Source organism: Eschrichtius robustus, chromosome 16 (assembly GCF_028021215.1).
Source record: "Eschrichtius robustus isolate mEscRob2 chromosome 16, mEscRob2.pri, whole genome shotgun sequence".
NCBI classification, from domain to species: domain Eukaryota; kingdom Metazoa; phylum Chordata; class Mammalia; order Artiodactyla; family Eschrichtiidae; genus Eschrichtius; species Eschrichtius robustus.
The window spans coordinates 77,311,419-77,330,706 of NC_090839.1; the positions used below are offsets into that span (position 1 = coordinate 77,311,419).

The window sequence follows — 19,288 nt, forward strand, 5'->3', positions numbered from 1 at the left end:
GAATAATGGCCTTTGTCTAATGTCCTAAAATGTCCGCATCCTAATCCCCAGAACCTGTGAATCTGTTACTTTACATGGCAGAAGGGACTCTGCAGATGTGATTAAATTGAAGTCCTTGAGACAGGGACATTATCCTTGATTATCCAGGTGGCCAGTGTAATCACACGAGTCCTTAAAATTGGAAAACCTTTTCTGGTTATGGTCAGAGGGAGATGTAACTGTGGAAGAATGGTCAGAGAGATGCAACATTGCTGCTCTGAAGAAGGGGTAAGGGGACCACGAGCCAAGGACTATGGAGTCCCTCCGGATGCAGGAAAAGGCGAGGAAACGGATCCTCCTCTAGAGCCTCGGAAGGAACACAGCGCTCCCTACCCCTTGATTTTAGCCCAGTGAGACCCATGTTGGACTTCTGACCTCCAACACTGTAAGATAATAAATCTATGTTATTTTAAGCCACCAAATATGTGGTAATTTGCTACAACAATAGAATACTGATACAACAACAAAAAAGCTTTAAGATGTTTGCCTTCCTGTTATGACCTCTACTTCATCTTCCTTTTCTTTTCAGCTTCACTCTTTTTTAAATTTTATCTTATATATATTTTTGGCCGTATTGCGTGCCTTGCGTGGATCTTAGTTCCTAGACCAGAGATTGAACCCAGGCCCTTGGCACTGAAAGTGCAGAGTCCTAACTACTGGATTGCCAGGGAATTCCCCCAGCTTCACTCTTAAGCTAAACTTCCTCCTTGCCCATAGCTTTGTGAGTCAACAGTCATGGGGAGAGAACGAATGGAAAGAGCACTGAGCTTCAAGATAAGGAACCAAAGTTGTAGTTCTAGCTTTGCACTAACTTGCTGTGTGACTCTGAGCCAATTGCTTTCCCTCTCTGAGCCTATAATGTTAATTATTTTAATTAACAAAAATTATATATTGAACAAAATATTTAGCCAGATGTTGTTCAGGGGTATAATACTTCCCCAGTCACAAAGTCTACTTATCCAAACTCTTAAATATGTGAATTTACTTCTTTCTGTTCAACTTATAGGCAACTCTGAGGATTTCAGATCCAGTTCATACAAATTTCAAATCATTCCTTGTTAGGACCTTGGGACCTGGAGCTGTAAAAATTAAAAAGGCAACAAACATTCCATAGAAGAATATCCCTCTCAGAGGGCATGCTACCTATCCCAAAATAACCCACAGAAAGAATGAATCCTAAAACATTTCAAGAAAATAAGGAAGGGTATATAGAATATCCATTAATGGAGGAAGTAGTTTAAAAATATTTAAAATGCCACTCTATGCCTATTCAATAACTTTAAGTAAAAGAAAAAAATGTGTAGGATTTTTCATAGGTTTATATATCCCATGTAGCTGCTGAGCATTTATGGTGGAGCCTCACAGACACCTGGGACATTGGTCATGCCCTTTGAGACCCACGGAAGTCATGGGGTCCCTGGAACGTCCTTGTTCCTTAGAAGTGGCACATTCACTCCCAGCACAGTGACCCCACCAGACTCCTGATATGGGCTCTCATGGCCCCTGCTGTTTCAGTTCACTTTTTTCTGGGTCTGGCTTTCAAACTTCCCAAGAGGTTAGATCTGATCAGCTGGGTAGGCATGATCCAGTTGGGCAGTATTTCCAGGCCCAAACACCTCCCAGGCCACCAGGACAGCCTACAGGAGTCCACTGGCGTTCTGGGCATGACCTTTGCTGTGGACGCTGCCTGGTGAATTATAGGATGACCACCATCCCTCGGCCCTGCTAACTGCATGCCTGTAGCAGCCTCAGAAATTATGAAAATCAAATCTGCCCTATACTTTTCTGAATGCTCAGGCCCCACTGAGAATCACTGCTATGGAAAATTGGGTTCAGATGCCAATTCCTGGGCCCATTGGGGATTTGAGAGGAGGAAAGTGGGGTGTCATGACATTTGCTCAGATGGGACTGCAGATGCAGCTGCCATGTGAATTAGGGGGACACCCCTCTAGTACAAGGTCTTGAATTCCTTAACTGGAATTTCTCCCACCATGGGGGTTTTGAGGTATGTAATCATTTAAACTGGAGAAAGAGTACTGTACATGTAGGGGCATAATGGGGGGGGAACTTATTTTTATTTTATTATGAAAAAGAAAATACAGGGAATTCCCTGGTGGTCCAGTGGTTAGGACTCCGAGCTTTCACTGCCGAGGGCCCAGGTTCGATCGCTGGTCAGGGAACTAAGATCCCACAAGCCACACGGCATGGCCAAGAAAGAAAGAAAGAAAGAAAGTACAGAAATACAGATAAGCAAAAAATAAGAGTAACACTATATTCCTACCACCCAGAGATTCCTATTGCTAACACCTTGAATTGGTCTTTTCTATCTTTCCTAAGAGCTCAGCATGGGGCCCAGCATAGAACAGAACTTCCGTGGCTGTTGAGGAATGAACCGAAATGATTCCTCACCTATAAATTAGGAGGTATGATGAAGTGATCTCTAAAAATCTCCCCTCTAAAAATCTAAAAGTGTAGAGTAGGGCGGTGGATAAAAACTGGACCTCTAGTGTGTGTCTCATGTAAACATACACATTACATATACCCATCTATCCAGCACTTAACCTAGGGCCTGGCATGTTAGGAAGACCCAGTCAATGGGAGCCACTGTTACCATCATGTCCTTGCTCCCCACAAGGTTCAAGGATCCCCATCTCCTTTCCCCCAAACTCCAAGCCCCTCAGCCCACTTGCTGCTCTGAAAGCCGTGGCAGAAAATGTCTCCTTAGAGCAGACCGTGAGACTCCTTTCTTTACAGGAACACTCTCTTTACAGTGGTCTTTGAGTTTAATTTTGAAATTGAAAAAAAAAGGAAAAAAAAAAAAAAGCCTGCTTTCGTACTTCCCTGGTGGCGCAGTGGTTAAAAATACACCTGCCAGTGCAGGGATCATGGGTTCGAGCCCTGGTCTGGGAAGATCCCACATGCTGCGGAGCAACTAAGCCCATATGCCACAACTACTGAGCCCGCGTGCCACAACTACTGAAGCCCGCGCGCCTAGAGCCCGTGCTCTGCAACAAGAGAAGCCGCCGCAATGAGAAGCCCGTGCACTGCAACAAGAGTAGCCCCTGCTCGCCGCAACTAGAGAAAGCCCGCGCGCAGCAACGAAGACCCAACGCAGCCAAAAATAAATAAATAAAAATTAAAAAAAAGAAAAAGCCTGCTTTCATTAGAAAGTTGGGAAGAATAGGGAACACTAAAATTTTGCTGTAGATGATGGAGGAAATAGTCTGACTTCAGAGTCTGTGCTCTGTGTTAGAGATCACACGCTCTCCAGACTACGTGGACTCACGTCTGCCTCTACTATTTACTGACTGGGGGACCTTGGACAAGTGACTTAACTTCTCCGTGCCTCAGTTTTCCCATCTGTAAAATGGACACAATAATAATACTTATCTCACAGAGTTGTTGAAATGATTTTTGTGAGATTATGCATGTAGTTTCTTAGAGTTTTACCTGGCTCAGGGTTAGCTATTTGGTTCTATATGGGCCCAAATTATTCTTATATCTAAACTGCTTGGAGTGAGGGTTGAGATTCTCACGCAAGTTGAATAACAATGGACCCTAATTGCCTTTGAAGGAGGATAGGTGTGATTAACTTCAAGTTTGGGTCCAAGCTGAACTGCACAGCTATGTGAGTGGAGGACCAAGTATGTTTGGCTTCTGTATGCTACATTTTTAAAGTTAAGATTTAAAAATTAAGCTCCCTGCCCTCGAGGAAAAGAAACTAGTTTAAATGGAAATGGGCTCTGAGTTTAATGTGCTATTAAAGCCAACAGTGAAAGAATATGAAGTGTATTAAGAAGGGTAGGAGGGTGGGAGGCAGAGGGTCTTGGTGGAGGTGATGGCAAGGGATGGAAAAGTCCCCAGGCCTGGAAGGGGAGAGAGGGAGTCCTGGCACATGCCCCAAGGCTGTGCTCCATGAAACTAGCCAGTCCTAGGAGTAGGTGGCTGCCTGATATTCCAGGAATAATGGGATCCTACGTACAAGGAGTCTCAGGCAGCCCTAGATTCTGGTGCCTTGCATGTGGTATGGGGCAGAAGCCATGGACTTTAAAGGACCACTGTCCCTTGGACAGCGATGCCAACAGCAGCCAAGATGAACAAGGGATTAGACCCTCCCTGGCACCAACACACACACACACATGCACACACCCCTAGTTATCCAGGCAACACTTCTTGGATTCTGGTGTGCCCTTGAGAGAGGAAGAAAGCCCCAACAGTACCTGAGATGGAATCTCTGCTTAGAGTCACAAATTACATTGTTTTTTAAAAAAATATTTGATTATTTGTTTGAAGGGATACCCAAAACAACCAGCCTGGTCCCCACATGTTTTGGTCTAGTGGCTAGAGTCCTCTCTCAAGCCTGCTACTCCATTCCTCACCCCCAGTTTTACTTTCAAACTTGGTTAATAGGTAGTCTTTGGAATTAAAGAGACCTTAGGTTAAGTCTAGGTTCTGTCACTAGCTGTGTGACCTTGGACAAGTTACCATAGTTAACTTTTCTATACCTGTTTCTTTTTTTTTTTTATTTTAATTTATTTGGTTGCACTGGGTCTTAGTTGCGGCAGGTGGCCTCCTTAGTTGCAGCTCGCAGGGTCCTTAGTTGTGACTTGAGGGATCCTTAGTTGTGGCACGTGGGCTCCTTAGTTGCAGCAGGTGGGCTCCTTAGTCGCGGCTCGCGGGATCCTTAGTTGCGGCTCACTGGCGCCTTAGTTGCAGTACGCAGGCTCCTTAGTCGTGGCATGTGAACTCTTAGTTGCGGCATGCATGTGGTATCTAGTTCCCTGACCATGGATTGAACCCAGGGCCCCTGCATTGGGAGTGCAGAGTCTTAACCACTGCACCCCCAGCGAAGTCCCTATACCTGTTTCTTCATCAGTAAAATGATGCACTTCCTCTTAGGAATTGTTAGGAGATTGAATTGGAATAATAGGGTGGTTTTCCAACTGCGTCCTGGAAAGCCTCAAATCAGACAACCTAGTGTTTTCCAAACTTCATTCACATCCCATGTTCCCAACCTTCAGACACTTGTACACCATCTCTACTATTTGCTTAATCTTGTCCTTTAAAAATATCAACTTGTAAAATGGAAAAACATTTATTCAAGAAGGAAACTTTATATCACTACCATAAACAGGAAGTACCTATCACTTACCCTAGAGTGGTAAAAAATAAATATAACAAAATCAAAACGTTGGTATTCAATTCTCGCTTGCCATGGTTATAGGCCAAAGCTCTGAGCTCAAGGCCAGGACTTTGTTTAAAAAAGATTATCTCAGTCATAAAAGGCCACTTATGGCTGTATATGAAATGTCCAGAATAGCCAAGTCTATAGAGACAGAAAGTAGATTAGTGACAGTCTAGGGCTGGAGGAGAATGGGGATGACTGCTAATGGGTACGGTTTGAGGGTGATGAAAATGTTCTAAAGTTGACCGTGGTGATAGCTGCACAACTCTTTGAATATACTTAAAGAACCACTAGATTGTACACTTTAAATGGGTGAATTGTATGGTATGTGAATGATCTCTCAATAAAAGTTGTTAGTAAAAAGAGAAAACTGTTAAATCTTATTTTTTTTGTCCTTGAGGTGAATGAAAGGATGCAAAGATACCTGAACCAGGACCACTATTATTTAACTTAACCAGGTCGGTGAGCACCCCCCGCTCCCCATCATCTCCCTGTGGTAAGCTTTTGCCCCCTTATGAAAGGATTCAGTCATAAGCACTCAATGTTAGCTAATATTCCCCCAAACAGATCTGCCAGTCAAGTCGCGCAAACCTGGTTTATAACCCTCGCTACTCACCCACTGTCCTGCATCATGACTGTGGAGAAAATCGCCCTGAACCTCACTTTTCTTACTTGTAAAATGTGGACATCTCCCGAGGTATGTATGCACCGCTCCTGACACAAAGTAAGCTCTCGATAGTGGCTCTCATCATAAATGTCCTTAAACTCTTGGAGCAGCAGCGCTAAGAATCAAGGGATGTGGCTTTGAACTATGCCTCTGCCCGGACTAGATACACTGGTGGGAAAGCTTGTCTTTGCCATTCCAAAGTCACATTCTCTTGCTGGGCCTCGGTTTCCTGGACTGTATAATGGGGAGACAGTGGATTCCCAGGGGCAAGTAAATAAAAGAAACCGACTGTGATCGGCTAGTCCCGGGATCCTCACGCCGGCATTACAGACGGGGAGACAAAGGCCCAGAGGGTCTCAGATGCTGCCCACGGTCAAAAATGCTGGTCAGGAACTCGGGGGAAGGGGACACGTCCGCAGGTCCAGTCCTAGGTGACCCTGATCTGCTGCTGTAAAGCAGACACAACCTCGGCGGAACAGTCCCCCACCCGCGCCCCGCAGCCCTGCAGCCCTGCAGCCCTGCAGCCCTGGGGAAAATCTTGTCCGGAGCGCCCGGACCGGAAGTCCGCCGCGGCCTCTCTAGGACCCCGGCTGGGCGCTCGGTGCCCTTAACGCTTGAGACGCCGCGGGGCGCCCTCCCCGCGCTCGGCCGTTTCCGAGGCACACTGCCCTCCTTTGTTTCCAGGAAGCTTCACCAAAGGCAGGGAAAGGAGCCGGGTCTGTGGGTCCAATTCTACAGACAAGGTGACTGAAGTCACACGGCAGCTGAACCAGAGCCCTGGCGCCCCATTTAGGGCTGTTTTCATTGATCCCAACCGACTCTCTCTGGCTCCCTCACAATATCTTAAAATAGATACAGTAAAACCTCAACTGGGGTTATAATCGATTACAACAGACTTTTACTTTCGTTTCTTTAGCACTGCATTTCCTACATTTCCCAGAGTGCCTGTAGTCCTACCGGTGATTTTAAAAATTAAAGATCGGAAATATTATTCGCTTCACAAAAATTTGGTTTACATACAGCTTCTCCGTGCGTGATCTGCACTTGGTTCACTCTGCTCCTGACACGGGTCAAAGATAGATGAGGAAAAGATTTAAAAAAAAAAAAAAAAAAAAAAAAATATATATATATATATATATATATATATAGTAAGTCCCCTACATACAAACCAGTTCCATTCTGAGAGCACGTTCGTAAGTCCAATTTGTTCGTACGTCCAACAAAGTTAGCCTAGGTACCCCAACTAACACAATCGGCTATATAGTACTGTACTGTAATAGGTTAATAATACTTTTCACACAAATAATACATAACAAACAAACACAAAAAATAAAACAATTTTACAGTACAGTACCTTGAAAAGTACAGCAGTGCACTACAACAGCTGGCATACAGGGGCTGGTATCAAGTGAACAGGCAAGAAGAGTTACTGACTGGAGGAGGGAGAGGAGGTGGGAGATGGTAGAGCTGAAGGATCCTCAGCAATAGGAGACGGAGGGCAAGCTTCAATTTCACTCACGCCTAACGTTGATGGCACAGGTTCTGGTTCCTTGCTGGATTCAATTATATCAACCCTCTTGAAAAAATGATCCAGTGATGTCTGGGTAGTAGCTCTTTTCTCCTTGTTGTAGATGACATGGTAGCACTGGATTGCATGCTGAACGGCTGCTGCAACCTTCGTGTACTGTTCTACGTTCAGGTCCTGTGCCTCAAAAACTAACAGTGCCTCCTCAAATAAAGAAAATCCCCTTGCCATTTTCTGCATCGTGAATCTCTTCGGTTCTTCAGTTATTTCTTCTTCCTCTTGTCTCTCTTCGCCCTTCCTCTGGGCCTCCAATTCCATCAGGTCTTCATTAGTACAGTACGTGCCTTCATCAATAATTTCTTGAAGTGTTTCAGGAAACTCCTGGGCAGCTACCGTATCTGCACTCGCTGCCTCACCACTTACTTTTAGGTTTTGAAGGTTAGCTCTAGCCTGGAACCGATGAAACCAGCCATGGCTGGCATTAAAAGATGCACCCTCTGATACTTCGCTGTGTTTCTTCTTTGAGTCTTCATAAAGGGTTTTAGCTTTCTCTTGAATCAGCATAAGCTGAGCGGGACTCGACGCTGATGCTGATTCTGCACTCACACTCTGAGAAGTTTCTCCATCTCCTCCAACACTTTTCCACGCTTCTTTGATACTATTGTCGACATCTTCGGCACAGCAGACTTCACATGTTCCATGATCTTGTCCTTGTTCTTTAGAATCGTGCTGATCGTTGAACGATTCATGTTATAAGAACGAGTGACATCTACCATCTTTTCACCTCGCTCCACTCTCTCAATTATTTTCATTTTTGTTTCCATCATTATCGCTTGGCGCTTCTTAGCAGTACCAGCTACAACACCACTGCTTTTACACTTGCTTCCAGACATCCTGGGCTTGAAATAAAGATACTGTACTACTGTACCCTATACAATACTGTACAGTAAAGTACACAAAAGCACAACCACTTGTAGAGGATGCACACAGGTGACAATGTACGCCAGACACATGAACTAACTTACGTGATTGGATGTGCGAACGCAATTCGCATCTTTGAAAGTTCACAACTTGAAGGTTTGTATGTAGGGGACTTACTGTTTATGGAAAAGATAATATTGGCTTCATGTTTCAGATGAGGCAACTAAGGTCTAGACAGGGAAATGACTTGCCCAAGATCACACAGTTAGTACAAATCAATTGAATCTGGAATACCTCCATTCCTATTCTGCATCCTGACCCTTCACTACACCACAGTTGCATCCCAGAGCTGACTGGAGGAACAAAGGAGGGGACAGGCAGAAAAGCCACTGCCAACAGATGAATATAAGGGAATGGAAAGTAAGTTATTGTGCTCTTCCCTTTCACTTGCCCTGTGTGGGGACCTGGGGGTCACCAACCAGTCACACCTGTGGGGCCAATGCCTAAGTCGCATCCTATACCAATGAAAATGTCTGGGGGTAGAAGCCAGACATCAAAATTTCCCAGGTGGTTCCAATATGCAGCAAAGTTTGAGAACCACTGCCATAGGCTGAGTATATTCTTTGGGTTGCCAGGCAAAGCCACGGGGAGCCATGGGAAGTTTTAGAGCAAGGGAGCAGCAGACCAGTTTGGAGTTTAAGGAGGATCAATTCTTAGAAGGAAGGAAGTGTAGTCTGGAGTGAGAAAGGGCCTGGGAGACTAGGGGCAGTGGTGGGATCCCAGTTTGCCGAGAACTGAGGGATTTCCGGGAATGGAATTTGAAGGGCTAACATGGGGAAAGTCCTGGGCAAACCAGAATGCTTGGTCACCTTAGATCCTACCTCTGATATCGTTCTGTCTCCCCAGATTTCTGGGGGACTGATGCCATAGACTCTCCATTCTAGAAAGGTCCCTGAGAAAAGGCTATCCATCTCCCTGGGATGTACTCATCCAGGGCTCTGAGCCCCAGGCTTGACAGGCTTGTGCAGGGAAATAGAAACAGGCAGAGGACTTGGACCCATCTGCTCTCCACCCAGCAGAGGGATCCTAGTCAAAGACAAGTCTATGGCATCTAACCCAGCAATAGAAAGGAACAAACTACTGATCCAAGTAACAGTGTGGATGACTCTCAAAAACATTATGCTGAGTGCAAGAAAACGGATGCAAAGGAGTACATAGATTCCACGCATGCGAAGTTCAACAACAGGTTAACCTCATCAAAACCAAAATCAGGACAGCGCTGCCTGTAGGGAGCTGGGGACAGGGAAGGGGCAACAGGAAACTTTCCGGGGGGGATAGTGATATAGTTGATAAGGGCTTGCATTATGCAAATTATATATTTGTTGAAACTCACTGGATCACAGTTAACACCTGTGCATTTTGCTATATGAATAGTTTTTCTTTTTACAGGAAAAGAAAAACCTGTAAATAAATACTGGACTCTAGTGAAAAACATGCATGCCGAAGTGTAGAGAGGGAAGTATACCATTGTCTGCAACTTATTTTGAAATGTATCAAGAAAATAAGAAAGGTTGTTAGATGGATGGCTAGGGCTATGTGATAAAGCAAACACAGTAAAATGTTATAGAATCTAGGTGGTAGGTACATCAGTGTTACCTGTACAATTCTTCCAATTTTGCTGTAAACTTTAAAACTATAATAAAATATTAAGGGAAAAAACCCTCTAAGTCTGATCATGTTACTCCTCTGCGCAGACCCCTTCAATAGCTCTTCATCTCACCCAGAATAAAAGCCAAAGTCCTGACAGTGGCCTTCAAGCAGGATAAACTTACATCCTGGTTATCCCGTATCACGTGTTATCTGGGCATAATTATTAATACATCCTCTTTTATCCTCAAAGTTTGAATGACAGGTTATGTGCCTGTCCTGCCTCTGAGGCCCTTGCTGACCTGACCTCACTTCCCACCACTCTCTCCCTCCTCCCTCTGCTCCAGAGGCACTGATCTCATTTCCAGGCATGTGCCCCCTCAGGGCCTTTGCACTGGCTGTTCCCTCTTCCTGGAATGCATTTCCCTCAGGTATGTGCAAGGTTTTCTCCCTCACTTCCTTCAAGTTTTTTCTCAAATGTCTCCTCAGTCAGGCCTCCCCTGACCTCCCTATTTAAAATTGCAATCTGCTCTTTCTCCACTTCCCTTACTCGATTTTTTCCACAGTACTTTTAACTTTCTACATATAATCTAATTTACTGAAGCTAAGTTCCGTGAAGGCAAGGATATTTTTCCATCTTGCCTATGCTGTATCCCCAGGGCCTAGAATAGTACCCGGCAAACAGTAAGTGCACAATAAATACACGTTGCTATGAATAAAGGAATTCCCCTGCCTTCGTGGAGCTTGCAGTCTGGTGCTGGAGACCGAAGTCAACATCGACCATCACAAGAGAATTCCTGATGCTCTGGGAAACGGCAGAAGAGGGGACAGGGGGCACGAGGAGAGGAGAGAAGACCACACCAGGAAGCTGAGGTTTGAAAAACAAGAAGCCAACTCCCAGATGAAGAGGGACGAGAAGGGCACTCCCGGCCAAGCAAACAGCATGAGCAAAGCCGCAGAGGTGAGGAAAAAAGCAAAGTGTCTGGGGGTGATTATAGGCAGTTCCAAGGGTAGCTGTGCAGGGATGGGAGGAAGAGGCGGAGTGTGGTGCCATCCTGCAGGTAATGAGGGGACCGGAGGGTTTTAACCCCCGGGCAGCATCATGGGCAGATTCGGGTTTCTGAGACCGCCCCGCTGCTGGGTGGACAATGGATTGCTGATGGGCCAGAGAGAAGCAGGGAAACTCACTGGGAGGCACCAGCAAAACAGTGGGGCCCTAAAGAAAGGGGCAAGTGGGAGGGTTATTTAGGACAAGGACTTAAGGGGACAGGGTGACTCATGGGATGTTGACTCTGACTTCTGGGTGCTCCCATCTTAGCCAACTCCTGGGATTGTGGGCCATTTCTGGGGAATCCCAGAGGGGATGCTGGGAACAGGTTGGGAGGAGGGCTAGGCTGAGGATCTGTGGGACGTCCTGTGAAGGCATTTGGCTCTTTGAGCCTGGAGGTAGGGGGCAGAACTGGGAGGCAGAGACTTGGGAACCATTAATTCAAGGAGTAGGTGGGACCTAGCAGGGAGAGTGTTCATGAAAAGAGCTAGGCCAGAGCGAGAGATATTTAAGGGATCAGGAAAAGGAGAGAGTGACATAGGGGAAGAGAATGGCGGAGCACTGGAGGCTAGGGCCTGAGAGCCAAGGGTGAAGAATTTCCAAAAAGAGAGTGTGGATGTGGGGAGGAGGCGGGGATGGCATGGCAAGGTGATGGTCAGGGATATGGCTATGGAAGAGGTGGCTTTTAAACCAGGTCACAGAGTAGGCTACAGAAAAGGTGAGGGCAGGCTTGGGCTAAGGGACAGCTGCCCGGGGACTGGGGCCTTGGGCCAGGAGAGGGATAGGAATGGGGAAGACTCAAACTTTAGCCTTTCAAGCCTACTCAGAAATGACTCTTCCTCCCCAGTCTCACTGGCAGGTGAGTCTCTGGCCTCTACCACTACCCCCTAATATCCTCATCTGTAAAATGGGGTAATAGGAAAAACAGCTGCCATTTGTTGAGCACTTACTATGTACCAAGCCAAGGACTCTCTCTCCATGTATTGCCTCATTTAATACTCACAATAATCTCACCAGGCTGATGTTACTATTATCCCCATTGTACAGATGAGAAAACTGAGGCACAGAGAGGTTAAGTCACTTGCTCAAGGTCACACAGTGAATGAATGGAGACGCTGAGATTCTAACCCAGAGCCTGAATTCTGGGCCTTAACACTGTACTACTAATCCATACAAAGCACTTTACATTTTACAGAGCACTCTCATTACCACATGAGGTGATTCAGGGGAATAATGAGATGACCCACACACCCTAGAAATGGCTGAGATTTTTACCACATGTGCTGAGGCTGAATAATGGCCCTCCAAAGATGTCCAGGCCCTATCCCCAGAACCTGTGAATATGTTACTTTACATGGCAAATAAGATTCTGCCGATGTGATGAAATTAACAATCTTGAGCTGGGAAGATTAGCCTAGATTATGCAGGTGGGTCCAATGTAATCACAAGAGTCTTTAATAGAGGGAGGCAGGAGAGTCAGAGAAGCAGATGTGACAATGGAAGCAGAGACAGAAAGGGAGTTTGGACGATGCTATGCTGCTGGATGTGAAGATGGAGGGAGGGGCCACAAGGGGTGCAGGTGGTCTGCAGAAGCTGGAAAAAGCAGGCAAACAGATTCTCCCCTACAGTCTCTGGAAGGAACCAGCCCTGCCGACATTTTTACTTTCACCCACTGAGAGTAATTTTGGACTTCTAACCTCCAGAATGCTAAAGTAATACATTTGCATTGTTTTAAGCCTCTAAAATTGTGGTAATTTGTTAGGCAGCAACAAGAAATGAATGTACCACATCACTGCACACCTGGCTCCCCTGGCCAGCCTGGCTCAAATATTACTACTGAAGCTGCTGTCAGGAAACACCCTGAATTTTTTTAAAAGTTCTTTAAAGTTTCAATTTGGTCTTCTCTGAACCTGTCTCTTCCTTTGTTAAAAATAAAAATAGGGTTAATACACCTGACTCTGACTCTCTTACAGGCACAGAGTGAAGGTACCCTTATATTATTTGAAGTTTCCCACAACCCACTGCAGCAGATGAGGCCTAGTTATTGTCCCCATTGCTCAGATGAACAAACTAAGGCTCAGAGAGGGGAAACAGCCAGCATAGGGCCACACAGCTAGTGAGTAACAGAGCCAGGACTTTCACCAGGACTTCTGACTTCAGATCTACCACACTGAGGTACATGTCTCAGAGTCAAGCTTGTGTGCCACCTACTCAGAGAAGCCTGCCTGGAGAACCTCAGCCCATTCATTAATTCATTCATTCACCAAACAATTGCTGTGACTGCTCTATGCCTAGTGTGCTGCTAGGCAAGGCTGGGACCAAGTTCTGCTCTCAGGAGCCCGCAGCCTAGTGGATGAGATAGACACACAAACCAACCATCCCCAAACAGCCTGATAAATGCTGAGACAAAGGGAAAGAAGCACACGGGGTTGTGGGAGCCCGAAGGGGGGAAACTCACTGAGCCTGGGGAAGGCTTCCTGGAGAAGGTAGTGACTGAGCCGAAGACAAGCAAGATTCAACCAGAAGTGTGGGCAGGGGTTCCAGTGGAGGAATGGCTAAGCAGAGGCAGGGAGGAATGATGCTGTAGCTTCCTGACGGCAGGGAATGGGTTGGGTCATCCCAGGCCCCAAAGTCCCTCTGGGCTTCTGTGTTCCTGTGTGTGAATGGGAATCACGGGCCTAGCTGCCCAGAGCTTTGGTAATTGCTGGGCCCAGGGGAGGGCTGAGTAGGAAGAAAAGGGGTCCTGGGATTCCCAGAGCAGGAGGGCTGAAGGAAGGGTCAAAGGTAAGGGGGACAGGACAGGGTGGAGGGAGTGCTGGGGAGGCAGGGTCCTGGCTCAAACCCCTCTTCCATGTCTGACTCAGGGTGTGACTACAGGTAGGTCCTCTCAGAGCCTCAGTGACCCCATCTGAGAAATGGAGCGTGAGACAAAACTGTCTCCAAAGACCCTCCCCAGCCCTGACGGGGAAATGACATGACACAAAATTACAAAAGGGTCTTTATTTGTAAAAAGCCAAAGGGACCCCTGGGGCAACACGACAGGCAGGCCGGCTTCTCAGGGGTCAGGGGCATTTGGGCAGATGCGCTTGAGTGGGGGGGCGCCCTCCGAGTCCTCTGTATCACCCTGGGCTGCCTCGGGGACAGGTGGCACTGGCTCAAAGACGGGGTAAGCTTCAGGGGCCTGGAGAGGAAGGGTGGACAGGCATGAGCTCCACCCAAACCCAGGAGTGCAGCCTCCTTGCCTATGCCTTCTCGAAAGCCTCCACTCCACTCCCCTCCCGGACCCGGGAGTCTAGCCCAGGGCCAGGGCCCCAGGACGCAGATTAAGTAGGGCGCCGGAAACAACAACAACACCGTTTGGGGGGAAGAAGTTGACATTTGATATTTCTCGAAAACGTATCACGGTAGTCCTTGTGGGAAAAGTCAGAAGTTTGTGGGGGACTTTCTTAAGCTAATTACATACTTAGGATTAAAAAAAAAAAAATACTTGGAGGTGCACCATGATCTTTTCAGGCCTTTAATGGTCTCAAATCAGCCCCAATCCAGCCTGCAGGATTTTGTTTCTAAAACACCCTTTTCTTTTCAGTCCCAAGAACCCAGCCTAATAGCCTTTAGCTGTGTCCACGGTCTACATTTCCCACCTGGACCTCGAGAGTGCAGCCCCCAAGGCTTTGGCTACCCCAGAGCCCCCATTCCCTCCAAGACCTGGTAGTCCGGCCTCCCGGCCGCTCTCACCTCAGCCTCCAGCAGTGCTGGAACAGGCTCCTCCTTGGTCAGCATTGGAGGCTCATCCGTGCCGCCTGCGGTTACGCCCCCAGGATCTGGAACATGAAATTAACAGGTGTTCCCTGAGCAGCTGCTCTGTGCCACAGCACAGACTGAGAGGGAAACATACCAGTCACAAAAGCCCGCGGGCTGTGGGAGCACTGAGGGGGGAGCCAGTCACCCAGCTGCAACCCAGGAAGAAAACACAGGAAGGACATTTAGGTGGGATCTTGACGGGTGAGTAGATTTGATCAGACAAATGGGGAGCTGGAGTACATTTCAGGCAGAGGGAACAGAAGCTTGGCAAGCCCAGATTCTGGGGTTGGACTGCCTGGGTTCGAATCCTGACCCTGGGCAAGTGACTTAATTGCTCTAAGCCTGTTTTCCCCACCTGTAAAATGGAGATGATTACAGTAGTTACCACCTGAGACTGTTGTAAGAATTAAATGAGATAACACAGGAAAAGCCATTACTACAGTGCCCGGCACACAGTAAGTGCTCAATAAATGCCATTTATTGTTTTTATATTAGTAAAGGTACACAAGCGTGTGGTATGATCTAGACAACACAGAACATAGGCCCAAGCCATGGTGTTCTTGGAAGGGAACAATGAGGTCAGCAGGGGACAGTTCACGAAGGGCCCGGAGCGCCAGGCTGAGAAGTCAAAGGTCACAGGCAGCCATTGAAGGCTTTGAAGCAGGAAAATGACCTCGTCAACCTTGTGCTCTGGTAGCTGTGTGGGTCCAACTGCAAGAAAGGAGACCCAGGAGGAGGCTGAAGCTGGGTGCGGGTGAGAGAGATGACAGAGCCTGGGAAGGCAGACACATTGGGGAGGTGAATCTGACCAGATAGGGGATTGACGCTATGGGAAGAAAGAGGAGCTGAGGAGGACTCATACCCCAGATCCTGGCTCACTGGCTGTGTGAGCTTGGGCAACTTACCTAACCTCTCTGGGTTTCGGTTTCTCATCTGGGTTTCTTATGATCTAAATGGAGATCATAACCCTCACAGGGTTGTAGTAAGGATTAAATGAGATAAAACATGAAAAGTGCTTAGAAGGGTGCCTGGCACACAGTAAGATCTCAATAAGTATTAGCTGTTATTATCACTTATTATTAATCACTCTTACGATTATCACGATTATCTATTCCTTAGCAAATATTTATTGAGCACCTACTATGTGTTCCATGGTGTTCTGAGGATACAGCAGTGAACAAGATTGATATGGGCCCAACATTCAGGAAGCGACATGAGGTGGGAGTGGCAGAGAAAGATACTTAACTAGTAAAAAGCTAAATTTACATGAAAACCTCAGACAGTGCTAAGTTATCCACAGATGCTAAGAAGCCAGGGGAAGGAGACAGTCCCTAGAGGAAGGGCAGTGACTTTCCACAGGACTCAGGGAAGGCCTCCCAAGGAGGCAACACAGGAAGGGGAGCAGGTCGAGGGGTAAGCTGGTGGCTTTGACCTTGGAGAGGACAAGATTCAGAAGAGAGGGCTCCTGGGAGGCACCTGGTCCTACCTCTCTCCTGGCCCAGCTGTGGGGGCTGAGCATCCTCCGGGACCCCTTCCGGTGGTCCAGCAGGTGACACAGGGCGGCTGGGCTGGGGGGTGCCCCCAGGGCTGGGATCGGTGCCCTTTTGCAGGGAGCCTTCCGAATGGAAACTCTGGTTACTGTTCTCATCTGTGGGAGCAAAAGCCAAAAGGGTTGGGCCTGAGGCCTCCAGCCCCCTCCCTCAATCCCCACAGCCCCCCACATCTCAGCATCCCTACATACCATTGAGATCAAGCAGGATGAGAGGGCCACCCCCTCGGGGACTGGCACCCCTGCCCCTCCGCTCCCGGCCTCGGGATCTCTCTGCCCCGCCACCTGCCCTCCGTCGCTCCTGGGGGTTAGAGGGCTAAGGGTCAGAGTCAGCTTTCTAGTTAGCACTTGCAAAGCCCCCACTGTACAAATAAGGAAACTGAGGCACAGAGAAGCAGAAGGCCCTGCATGAGGGGACAGGTTGTGCACAGTGGGTTAGGTCTTGAACTGGGGTGGGGGGGAGCAGGGTCTGGTGTGGGGGGAGGGGGAAGAGGCGGAGTTGCTACTAATTGTTGACATCTGTCCGGGCTCCTGCATTTGAGGTCTGAGTGGGGACTGGAGGTGGAGGCCAGGGTGGGGAGGGGCTTGCCTGAGGCTGCACAGAGGAAGGGCCTGGTGTGGGAGAACTTGCTCACCTCCTCCTGGGGGTCCACCACTGGCACCCACTTGAAGATACGAAGGGAAGTGTCGCCCACAGTCACCCAGCGCTTCTCCCTGTGGGACAGTGGGGGGACTGAGTCAGAGAGGCCTGAGGAGAGAGCCACCCCAGGAGCTGGACACATCTGGGGATACCTGTAGAGGTGGTGGTGGTGCCGGAGGGAAGGGGCAGTTTTGCTAACGGGACATGGCTCTGCAGACCCCTGGGGTATATACATGGAGACCGCGACTATGGGCCCGGCTGGGGACCAAAGCAATGAAGATCACTCTGCATACTTGCGAAAGGAGTGTCAAAGCTTCAGGGGGCGGGGCATAAATGGGGGCTCCAGCCTCGGGAGGGCAGGGTTGGGGAACACGCTTTGTAGACCCCAGGGTGTAGCCAGGAGAAGGAAGATAGAGCCCTGCAGATCCAGGGCGCAGCTGGGAGGCACACCTAACACCTGGGGGCCACAGCTGGCGAAGGGGGTAGACGTATCTGGGGGAGGAGTGGCCCATCGTGTCCCGTCCCTGGCCCCGGGGCAGCGCTCACCATCTCCGGACCTTCTCGATGGTCGCCATCACCTTCTTGATGTCATCCTTGGCCCGGCTCCGGGTCTCGGCCCGCACGGTCCGGCCGGCCATGCTGGCGGGGCTGGGGCCGAGCGCGGCTGGGCCGCCTCCCGTCCGGCTGGCTCAGGCTCGGCGCCAGGCCGGGGCGCCGCTCTCTCGGCCTGTCGTCTCTCCGGGAGTTGGCCGCGCCCTCCCTCGCTCCCCAAGGCTTCCGCGAGTCCCCGCCCCGCTTCCTGCCGCCGCGCCCCGCCCCGGCCCGTCCCGTCCCCGGAGCGGCCGGGCGGCGCGGGCGGCCAGAGCCCAGGCCTGGAAGCCGGCCGACCCCGCCCCGACCGGGCCCGCCCCCTCGGGGCACCGGGACGAGCAGCGCCCCCTGCCCGCCGCCGAGAGGCAGGTTGGGGGCAGCTGGGCGACTGGACGCGCGCGGTGGGGCTGCGGCCGTGCGTTCAGACCACGTGGGCGCCAGGGGGCGCGAGAGGGTGTGTGTCCCGTGTGCTACCGCTGCGCGTGGGGGCGTCCCTGGAACGGGGGGTGTGTGTGTGTGCGCGTGTGCATGTGCGTGGGTGTGTGTCCCCCTCGCCAGGCTATCTGGTTCTACACTGTTCAACTACCCATTCATTCAACAGTCTATTGACTGAGTGCCAGTTACGTACGTGCCAGACACTGCAAATATGACTGACTCTCCACCCACCAGAATGGCTAAAGTGAGAATGACGGACCTTACCAAGTGGAGGCGAAGAAGTAGAGCAACTGGATCCCTCATATTTCTGGGGGAGTGTAAATTGGTAGAGACACTTTGGAAAGCTGGCGGTTTTCTAGTGAAACTCTATGATCCAGCAGTTCCACCCCTAGGTCGTTAACACCCAACAGAAATGCGTGGGTATCAGAACCAAGGGGCCTGTACTGGAATGTTTATACCTCTATTCATAATAGCCTCAGACTGGAAACAACCCATCGACAGGGGAGTGCAAAATGATTGTAGCCTGTTCACACCATGGAGGACACAGCAAGGAGAGTGATGTCCTGCTACCCCCAACAACTGGGACAAGTCTCATGAAAGAAGTCAGATACAGCACTACACACTGTGTGATTCCATTTATATAAAGTTCAAAGCAGGCAAAACCGGGCTTCCCTGGTGGCGCAGTGGTTAAGAATCCGCCTGTCAATTCAGGGGACACCGGTTCGAGCCCTGGTCGGGGAAGATCCCACATGCCGCGGAGCAACTGAGCCTGTGCACCACAACTGCTGAGCCTACGCCATAGAGCCCGAGAGCCACAACTACTCAAGCCTGTGCGCCTGGAGCCCGTGCTTCGAAACGGGAGAGGCCACCGCAGTGAGAAGCCTGCACACCGCAACAAAGAGTAGCCCCCGCTCACCGCAACTAAAGAAAGCCCGCGGCGCAGCAATGAAGACCAAACACAGCCAAAAAGAAATAAATATATAAATTAAAAAAAAAAAACAGACGAAACCAATTAATGGTGTGAGAAATCAGAATAGTGGTCAGCCTTGGGACTGGGAGGGGCTAAGAGGGGGCTAAGAGGGGGCTCGAGGGGGCTCGAGGGGGCTCTAGGGGGCTCTGGGAACTGGTCATGTTCTGTTTCTTAATCTGGTGCTGGCTCCCAGGGCATATTTACTCTTGGAAAATTCGTCAGGCTGTACCCTTATGATGTGTGTACTTTTCTCTGTGTATATTTTACTTC

At 49.0% G+C, this 19,288-nt stretch overlaps 1 protein-coding gene across 3 annotated transcripts in view; it reads right to left on the minus strand.

Moving 5' to 3' along the window:
- Positions 1–17,884, minus strand: part of BCL7C (BAF chromatin remodeling complex subunit BCL7C) — a 37,038-nt gene extending 19,154 nt beyond the window's left edge. Inside the window, exons 1-6 of one of the 3 annotated variants that reach the window (XM_068523915.1) lie at positions 17,569–17,869; positions 17,018–17,096; positions 16,575–16,683; positions 16,320–16,481; positions 14,768–14,853; positions 14,018–14,213 (exon numbers count right to left, since the gene is read on the minus strand). In XM_068523915.1, the coding sequence (XP_068380016.1) occupies positions 14,088–14,213; positions 14,768–14,853; positions 16,320–16,481; positions 16,575–16,683; positions 17,018–17,096; positions 17,569–17,660 (654 nt within the window). In that variant the 5' untranslated portion in view covers positions 17,661–17,869 and the 3' untranslated portion in view covers positions 14,018–14,087. Of the gene's footprint in view, positions 1–14,017; positions 14,214–14,767; positions 14,854–15,261; positions 15,545–16,319; positions 16,482–16,574; positions 16,684–17,017; positions 17,097–17,568 lie in introns of those variants that run through there. The other 2 variants (XM_068523913.1, XM_068523914.1) reach the window with 2 other exon arrangements.
- Positions 17,885–19,288: the final 1,404 nt, after the last annotated feature.